This window comes from Gambusia affinis, linkage group LG19 (assembly GCF_019740435.1).
Source record: "Gambusia affinis linkage group LG19, SWU_Gaff_1.0, whole genome shotgun sequence".
Classification (NCBI taxonomy): Eukaryota; Metazoa; Chordata; class Actinopteri; order Cyprinodontiformes; family Poeciliidae; genus Gambusia; species Gambusia affinis.
Window position 1 is genome coordinate 4,980,293 of NC_057886.1, and position 10,078 is coordinate 4,990,370.

The 10,078-nt window shown below is 42.2% G+C and overlaps 1 protein-coding gene across 2 annotated transcripts in view; it reads left to right on the forward strand.

The window, feature by feature from the left end:
• Positions 1 to 9,164, forward strand: part of ntn1b (netrin 1b) — a 64,730-nt gene extending 55,566 nt beyond the window's left edge. For both annotated transcript variants that reach the window (XM_044100528.1, XM_044100529.1), the window contains exon 7: positions 6,074 to 9,164. In XM_044100528.1, coding sequence (XP_043956463.1) covers positions 6,074 to 6,393 — 320 coding nt within the window. In that variant the 3' untranslated portion in view covers positions 6,394 to 9,164. The remainder of the gene's footprint in view (positions 1 to 6,073) is intronic.
• The last annotated feature ends 914 nt before the right edge of the window (positions 9,165 to 10,078 follow it).

Consider the following 10,078-nt stretch of genomic DNA (forward strand, 5'->3'; position numbering starts at 1 on the left):
GACGTAACCAAAGCATCAGATTGTCACCAGTAACAAACATTACATTTTGTCAAGTGCCGTCATCAGAACCATCAAGGCACATCAAATATGTTGGTTGATGTTCCGGTGATTGTAGGTCGAAAGCAAATGTGAACAGGTGGGTTTTTAGTCATGGTTCAAAGGAACTCGGTGTTTCAGTTGCTTTGCAGTTTTCTGATTTAGTTCCAGATTTGTGGTTCATAGAGAATGTAGCGGTGACGTCACGCTGTCTGTGAATGTCCTGAGTAAACTGAAATCCCTCAAATGGTGTTGATGGCTATCGCTAAACAGGCAGACCAATCAGGGTTGGTAAAGCCTAATCCTCAACAAGTCACATCCTGCATCCTTTTGATGTTTTTCTGCTCCAACATTGCTGGGCTAATTGCTGAATTGCCGCCTCATTAAGTCATCTGGTTCTACATAATGAGCCATTCAGGTGATTCAGGTGTGTTGAGTCAAGAGAAAATCTAAAACGTGCAGGTTACTGGTGCCTATCTACAGGAGGTGACCACCCCTCTAGATCAAAATAGCTATGCAAGAATGGCCCAATCAAAGTCCAAATTGAAGTGAGAGAATTTAAAACTGGTGTTTGTCAGTTGCATTGTTCAGCAGCGGCTTTAGGGGAAGACGTACAGTTTAGCGATCGCCCAATTCCCGCTTGTGTAGATCTTTCTGAACTGCAAAATCATTATCAGCAAAGCTGCGTCGGTTCAGCAGGGAGGCAGATTTGGTTTCTTTTTATATCATCCAGATGAACGCCGGCCAAATGTCTTTCAGTCCCCCCTCTTGCAGCTGAGTCCGCGCTAATTCAGTCCATTTGCAGCGTTTGGAGACGGAGCCATATGCAGTCATTCTTCATATTTCCATTGACTTGAATCTCAGTCGTCAGCGCTGGGAGCAGAGGCGCGCCGATAAATCAGTCAGGCCCGTTTCAAGCAAGGCGTGCGTGTTGCCGTTGGACTCCTCTCAAGGTTCTGGAAGCAGACGATTCTATCCCGAGTCGGGTCGAGGCCGACGTCGGCACTCAGCGTGCGTTCCCTTTGCCACGGTCTATTTCATTTCTCAGGCTTGTCGCCTCGCTTTTGAGGGGCTTCAGAGTCTCCTCTCTGTTCTTGCTCGGGGAGAGAAGTAGAGGGGTGCAACCCCCCGCGTGTGAGTGCTGATGCAGGCCCCCCAGGGGTCACGGGAAGGGGCCCTCTGTTTAAACACAGTTGTGCGCTTTGCCGGCGCAGAGCATTCCTCGGGGCGCAAACAGGTGGTAAATTAAGCAGACGGCGACGGCTTGCCACCCTCGGAGAAAGAGAAATATGTTTTGTTTGTTCAATTTTTGTTTTTCATCAGCGCCGTAGCTACGGAGACGGCAGACATAAAGGGATTATATTCTCGCTCGACGACCCTTCTTCTACACACACACACACACACACTTATACCCCTCCCTCTGTCTCTCTACTGCCGGATGGAGGACAATAAATCAAAAGATCCACCCGGCCATCTCTCCGCAGTCACCCAAGGGTGGAGGGTCCCTGATCATTCACTCAGCCGATAACCAGCAGGGGACAAGAGCGTCTGCGCGCTAATTAGGCGAGCTCTAATTTCATTAGCCTCACCTCACCACCACCCATGTCAAAAGCAGCTACTGCAGCAGCACACCCAAAGAAGATCAACTCTGTGGGAAGTCTGGTTGGAAGGGAGGCTCTGTCAGCGGCCATTGTTGGAACTTGAGATCATCCCGCACTTCCTCTCCTCGACAACGCCACTTCCATTTTCTAACTAGTGTCTATTTAACTTAGACCAAGTGGCACAAGGTGTGTGTGTATGTGTGTGTGTGCGCCTGAGAAGGGGGGTTTGTGTGCGCTTCAATAAAACCCGAGGTCTGAAAACACACTTGAGAGTGAAAGCCAGAGAGGCAAGACACTGACAGGGAGCCGGGTCGCCTCCAACCGAGTCCATCGCCGATCCCCGTCCCCCCGCCGGATTCTCACGCTGCGGAGTTGGATGGAGTTCTGGGAGCAAAACCCCGGACAGCTCATGAGGTCGGAAACACATCCCGATTCTGCCCCGGACCTTTTTTTTTTTTTTTTTTCCCTCCCGAGGCTGCGAAGACAAATAGTGGCCCCCAGGCTTCTACCCCATCAACCACCCCCTCCACCCTCCACCCTCACTCACACCCTTTATGTGTCAGGATGAAGGAGAGGGCTGCAGTGAATGGCAGGGCTGTGAGAGTTCGCTCTCCTCGGCCCATCAGGCCTTCTTTCTCCTGAATTTGTGTGCAATTTGCTCCCACTGCGCATTGAGGGACGCACACTTGAACACCTCAATTCATTTTCTGTTGTTGACAGGGGTTGACTGATGAAGACTGACAATGAAAAAGAAAACTTTCTTTTGAAAAAAAAGAAAAAAAAAAGGTTTAACTTTAGTTTTGCATTGCCTTCATCACCCTTGAACCTTTGTTCCTATTTGGTTACATTGCAGTCGCAAACCTGATGAATTTGTTTTGGGGTGGTTTGTGACGGTCTCTTTGGGTGTGTTGACATCCGATGGTCCGGTAGACTCGAACACCAAATTTGCAACATTTTGTTACATTTTCAGCTGCTGCGGTCGTCTTTCACACTGCACTGTCAAACGAACCAAACGCTTAGAGAAACCTGACCCTTCAGTTCACCAAGAACTACAAAGGGAAACGACACGAAAAGCTCCAAAGAAGACATTGAACGCAACGTCCTCCTTCACAAAATGTTTTTTTTAAAAATGGAGTAGTAACAGATTTTAGTTGTTGTAAGATTTCTCTTTGGTAGCCATTTCTCCTGCTAGCGTTAGACTCACATGTTTGTCATGGTTGGCATGCTTTGCACTATATTCCACTTCCTGCTTTTTGATCATTTGGTGTTGGAATAAAATCAGTTTATTGCTTCGTGAACTCTGTTCAATTTGGCTCAGATGAAATCATTCCCACAGTTTTAGGTTTTAAAAAAAAAAAACACCATCCACTCACAACATAATTGGACATTCCTGGCTAAACTCTTTGAACAAAGCCCTTCACTTCAAGCACACATTAGCTGCAACGCTGCTGAGCTGTTTGTCCCTCGTGTTGCATTCACTGTGACACGGTAATCGCTAACTCTGCTTCGGGCTCGACTCTTTCCCTGGTTTGAAAATATCTACCACAAGCAGAGTCCCAGACAGGCACCAGGTTTTGGGGAAGAGGGTGGCGGTCTGGAATTTTGTCCAACTTCACACCTGACGGATCAAATGGGGGAAATAAATTGACTCAGAAGTTCTATTGCTTGCAGATGTGGAGTTGTACGCATCGAGTACGTTCAAAGGAACTTAAAAATCCAGCTCCTCCACCATTGACCCGAGCGCTCTTCGTTGGAGAGTTGTCGTTGGGGTTTCCTGTGGAAACTGGTGCATATTATCGAGTGTGTTCGCATTGTGGAGGAGGTCAGAGTTCAAGGGAGGAGCCGGTGACGCGCTGCGTGTCTCCGAGTCGTTTTTATACAACGTTCTCTAAATGCTTGTGGATGAAAAGGTGGAGTGGTAACTTGAAAAAAAGGCTTTTATAATGTATGTATTTTTTTGCACCTGCATATTTTCACCCTGAACGTGTTTGAAAAATCCAACTTTTAAAAAATTATTTTTAATTCACATTAAATACGTTTATTTGGTGTGGGAAAAGAACCAAATTATTGCAAATGTTCATATTTAATGAGTCGGAAAGTATTGGTGTACCCGTTTTGTAGGGCTGAAACGATTAATTGAATTAATCCTGAGGAATTGATTACTGAAGTAATCGTCAGCTAATTTAGCAATCGATTAATAGTTAGCTGGCCTTCTTTAGCCTCAAAAAAAGCCATTTTCTGGAAGAACAACAGACTCAGAGCAGTACTTAAGCCAAATATGTACAAAAAATACTTACATTTTGCATTTAAGATTAAAAAAAACCCTTTATCTGTAAATTCTGTTAAAAAAAAAAACAAATAAAATAAAAAAATTACCAGTTTAGGTAGCCAAATGAATGATTATTTTTCTTGTTTAATAAAGGACTCTAATTGTTTAGAGGATTTTTAAAAAAATGTATTTCAAATATTGTATAATAAACGCTTAAATGAATAATCTGCACGATGTACCAATATCTTTATCAATTAATCGTCAGTGATTGATTAATCGGAAGCTAAAACAATTCTTGGCAAACTCTGAATGTTTTTGTGTGTGTGACGGTTGGACAGAAAAGTCTTTTTCTGCCATCACTCCTAAACAACCAGCTGGAGTAGCTTATGGTTGCTATGCCGTTTCGTCCCCCTCAATAAGCATACTCTAATAAAAGCTTGGAGTTTTCTAAAATATTCAGTGCCAGATTTTTTTTTTCTTCTGCAATAAAATGTGACTCTTTTTTTACAAGGCTTTTTATTAATTCTCAAATCGGGGTGCCAAACGTGTCTGACGTATTTAAAATTGATTCAAAGATTCCTGAATGGGAAGATAAATCAGGGAATCGATTTAAGTTACGCAGAAAGCTTTAAGTCCTGACTCACTTTTTTTTTTTGTTGTTCCAGTGAGACTTGTCTCTAATCTACACTGCAAAAAACACAAAATCTTACCAAGTATTTTTCATGTGCTTTCATATCGCAAATGTCTTGGTACAAATGAAATGAGACGCAGCCAGCTTACCAAAAACAAAAACGACAACAAACTTTTCAGCAAAATATAGAAGCTTGTTGTAAATCTGTAACTCAAAATGCGTATTTTACTTATAACCAGACACTTTTACAATAAACGAAGTTGTCTCCCTTTGGAGCCAATACTTTTTCATCAATATCAACGAATTATCGACTGAATTTTTTTTTTTTATTTTTTTTTTTAGCGGGGCCAATCAGGGGCATAAACTATAAGTGACATTAAAATTGCAATTCAGTAAATGCACTGCAGCTTCAGAGTACAATGAACAAAACGTGAATGGCAAAACTATTTATTTAATCAAACACAACACAGAGAGATGTTTCAGCATATAAAGTCTGTGCAGAAGTCTGTTTAGCTTAGCATAGCTTAACCCTATTTTAAGTGCAGTTTTACATATATATAAATATATATATATATAAATATATATAAATATATTCTACTCATGTAATCAAAGGGAAAATTATTGAACCGTTAGAGATTACAGATTGCAAATAACTGTTCAAGAGCCTCTTTTTCTCCTTTTGATTTCTTTTCTGTGCAGTGTAATTTTCCCTATTTTTATTAAACATCATATTAGTGAGATTGCCAGTGGGACTAGGGATGGAAATCACTGACCCACTGGGCTACAATCTCATGTGAAAGTTATTTAATGTGTAATGTCCTATTTTGAAAATCAACAACAACAAAATACTGGCAGTTTGTAAAACACAAGTAACATTTCTGTTCTGACTCTGCAGTGTGGGCAAAGCACCAATCTCTGCAGACACGCTGCACGTTATTGTTTACATCCGTAAAAATTTATTTTTTTTAACCGAACCAAAACACGCCACATCAACATGTTAAGATTGTCAATGTGAAGCTAGCATAACTGACCTACTTCCCTCTCCCTCACTATTTAAAAAAAATAAAATAAATAAATTTAATGAAAACTTTTTCCTGACCTGTTAAACATGAAGCCGTCTGACCTTGTTTTTCTTTTCAGCTGTCATTGTGTTAACAATTAAAAGCAAAGCACTGCGTCCTTTTTTTATTTTATATATCCGGCTAAATGTAAGATTTAGTGCGTTATATTGACACCTTTACAGCTAAAGCAAGTGCTAGTCGATGTCGGCTCGGTAGCAGGGAGATGAGGGGGCGGCGGGATAAGGTATATCAACAAACTGAAATATCTGGTGGGCGTGGCCAGGCAGGGTGACCAATCAGATTCCAAGGTTAGCCTGAAAAGTTACTTCTAAATTAGACCAAGAATACTTGGAACGATTTTGTGTTTTTACTGTGTAGTGAAAAACGTCTACTTCTTGCTAGCATTAAGTCATCGTTCACAAAGGTAGCTGACCCTCCTTTCTTCTTCTTCTTCTTCTTCTTCTTTTCCCCCCAGCCGTCCAGGTTCACGTCCTCAAAGGCGACAAGGCAGGCGAGTGGTGGAAGTTCACCGTCAACATCATTTCCGTCTACAAGCAAGGCGGCCACCGCATCCGCCGCGGGGACCAGCTGCTGTGGGTGCGCGCCAAGGACGTGGCCTGCAAGTGTCCCAAGATCAAGCCCGGGAGGAAGTACCTGCTCCTGGGCTCGGACGACGACGCCCCCGGACAGAGCGGCGTGGTCGCTGACAAAGGCAGCCTGCTCATCCCGTGGAAGGACCTGTGGAGCCGTCGGCTGAGGAAGTTCCAACAGCGCGGCAAGCGGGGGAAGTGCTAAAATAAAAATAAATATTGTGGGTGAGAGAGGAGGAGAGAGAGAGATCGGTGCGACGCCTCCCGCCGGGATCAAAAGGAGAAGAGACAGATGATGGATTAACTGAAATAGTCATAAATAAAAGGGACGAAAAAATAAAGAAGTGAAGAGTAGGAGAATTGGTGGAGACTGAGTGCTGCTGCTCTGAGCTGGAGGAAAAGAGAAAAATGTTTTTAGGAACTTATTTTTTGTGAGTGTGTGTGAAGGAGCTCACTCTACGGTTGTTCCGTTTCTTGGTCTTTGAGGTGTGTTATATCGTGTAATTGCAGAGTTTGCACCTAATTCCACAGACACGACTCATACGAAACCCCTTTCTTAGGCCATGATGTCGCTGCACAACAACGCACTTCCCCGCCAAGCTGCAAAGCTCCTTGGGGGGAAAAAAAAACAACTGCTCTGGAGCATCATGGGACCGCACGCCCACGTAAGAAAGGTCGTTCCTGCAGATCTGCCAAACCGTCGGCTACTTTTGCGAAACGTTTAAACCCGTTCTGCTGCCAATCTCTGAGTGCCATGTTTCCCGGGAACTTCCTGACCACGTAGGCGCGTTACCTCACTGGGCTCTGGGAACTAAGAGAGGCTTTCTTCTTCCAGTACAACTCTCTGCTCAGCTCTGACCTGCAGTTCAGGTGCATCTGAATATATTAAAGCATCGTCGAAAAGTGAAATCGGTTTGGTCTTTTAATGCTAAGTTTAATGGCTAATATTTCAAGTGTTCATTTTGATTATCGTAAATTACAGCTAATCAAAAGCTAAGCTTAAGTGCTTCAGAAAAATGTTAATATCACCTAAGATAAGGGTAATAAAACAAGGTTTTTATAAATGTTGACCTACTGAAAGTCATGTCCATGGAATGTCAGATACATTCACTCAGTACTTGAGTTAGGATGATTTTACGGCTATGCTAAGGTGTTTAAGGACTATTATTGTGCAAAACAATATATATTTTTTTTAACATCATGTTAAAATGTTACTCCCTCACACTTTAGATTTTTTTTTTCATGCATGTTTGAGAAATCCTTTAATCTCCCATGGCAACCTTTCAGCGCCTGGATGGACCTAGCCCCGCCTTCGAGACGAAGCTCCTCCTCAGACATGTCGTTTCCAAGCTTCCGCCTGTCAGAGCAGGCCTCCCTCAAGACTCCCCTCACTCAGCTCCTTCAGACTAGCCGGCAGCAATTAGCAAACACCTGGTGGAACTGATCGATCTGCTGATCTCATTACAAGAGCTGCTGCTCAGTGCAATTTTGGTAAAAACGTCATTAAAGGGTTAATAGAGAAGCTGTGTTGTGGTAATTTCCTGAAGGCGGAGTTTCGGAAAGACCAGGAGCTTCTTAAAGAGACAGAGGCCCCATTTCAAGGCGTTAAATTACAAAGTCAAATCTGTTTTAAGTCACATTTGATTTAGCATTTTTATAGCAATTGAAGTTAACAGTGTCTTTATTGTGTTATAAAATGGCGATATATGAATGGAAAACACAAAATGCTGCCCCTTTAAAACCCTTTTCTTAGTCGATCTTATGTGATGTCACTTTTTGAGAATCTTAGATTTGACCTATAATAAGTATTTCACAGAATCTGAGTTTTACTTTTGAAACACCAAATTCACTTTTCAACGATTTTCCGATTTATTGCAGTGCACCTGCGAAATAACTTATGGTTGTGACCTCTGCAATGTAAAGTAACTGTGTGTGTGTGTGTGTGTGTGTGTGCATACGTCATTGTTTTGATCTGTTTGTTTTTTGTAGAATATGCCGATTTTATTACCTAGATAGTAGAGTAGACGTGTCAACGATGCACTTATGGGTTCTTTTTTTTTCCCACTACCCTAAAGTTTTCAAACTTTTGGGATACGTCCGCAAAATGTTCCAAATTTGTGGAAAAGATTCGCGCCAGTCGCGTAGCTAGTCTGAAACCTGGCCTGCCTCTCAGACCAGCTGATGTCTCACAGAAGAATCTAACAACGGACTAAACTTCATAACGTCTTTTAGAAACGCCACACGCTCACCTTTTACTGCAGCTCACAAGCCTGATGACGATTGTGGATTATACACATTTATTTTAAAAAACATTCAGTGTTGAAAAGAAGAAGTAAAGAAAACTCTATGGAGTGATAAAATGTCACAGATGTTTGTTGTGTAAGTGCGTGTCAAGTATTCATCACCTCAAAGTGTCTTTATATTTTGACGAAGAGATTCTTCTGTCTGTACTTGGTACTCGACGTAAAGGCATGACTGATTGTCTGTTTGTGAAATAGCTGTATAGTGTTACTTCCCTTCTTCCTCCCCTCTTGTTGTTAAACCATTAACCTGCTATTCTGTGTCTACATGTGAACCTAACCCTTGTTTTCAACATTAGAAGCTTAACGAGCGGAAATTAAGAAGAAGAAAAGTCCGCGGAGTTGCGCCTCTGTACTCTGCGCATCGCACCGTTTGTGTTTGACGGAAATCTGATTACAAAGACTCTGCGAGCAGGACTGGGCCGAAACGTTTCCTCCTTGTTTGTTTGTTTGTTTGTTTTATTGTTGTTGTTTTTTTCCCCGAGCCTTGTCGCTGAAAGGTACTTTCCTACCAGACCGCTCGTTCTCCGTAAACAGAGCCCAACAATTTTCTCCTCGTGTTTATATTCCGGCTTGTAAATGTTGTTAGGAGTGTCCGATGCAAAACGGTTGTGTAATGTCTTGTAATACTAATATATTGTGTTTATCATAAATGAATATATTTAATGACACATGAGATAATGTGACTTTTCGTCTGTTTATTGATTACCTGAGCGTTGGTTTGTTTTCCTGATCATTTCTGCGCCGGATTGTATGGAGTGAAAACAAAAGGTTTTAAGTGTTCGGCTAAATGACTCCATTTAAACTGTTTTGATTCCCGCCACAAACGCAAAGGCCATAGATCTTCATTTTAATGCAGTTCGTTTATTTAGAAGCTATCCAGAGCAACAGTTGTCCCAAAAAAACCCCCCAAAAAAACAAAAGACGTCATCAATTTATGTACATAAATACTTTGTCACCTGAATCTAATCACATTCCAAGTCAATTACTTAAATTCCAATTTGATCCCAGTTATAAAACAGTAGACCTGGTGTCAGCCTCACGGACTAAAACAGCTAGAAGATCTTCCTCACACTTTTGGAAACTCTAGGAACCAGCAGTAAACCTACAATCTGAAAGCAAACAGTCCAGCCCTGGAGGATCAAATACATGGACTGGAGTTTCTCCATCAGTCTTGGACAGGATATTTCACATTTTGGCAACCATCCAGAGGTGAAAGAAGGAAATCCCACAAACCTGTTTAATACAGGACTTACTTTTTTACATGTCCTCCGTCGGTGCTAAACGTCTGCAGGTCACCGCATAAATCAATAACCAAACATTTCCTCTGGAAGTCGCATCTTGTGATCGTCCGCGGCAGATCCGTCTTTTTATTCAGCCCGAGTCAAATCGAAATAACATTCATCCTGCTGCTGCTGCCTGATTGGAAACGAGTGTTTTAACTGCACTTTTAATGCGGTTTAGTCAAATTATGCGACGAGTCATTGGGTGAAGCCATAACAACTCAAACATGGACCGGGAGGCTTTGGTCACATCAACGGTAAATAAAGTTTGACAAACTTTATTTACTGTGGGTTGAGTATCTTTTTG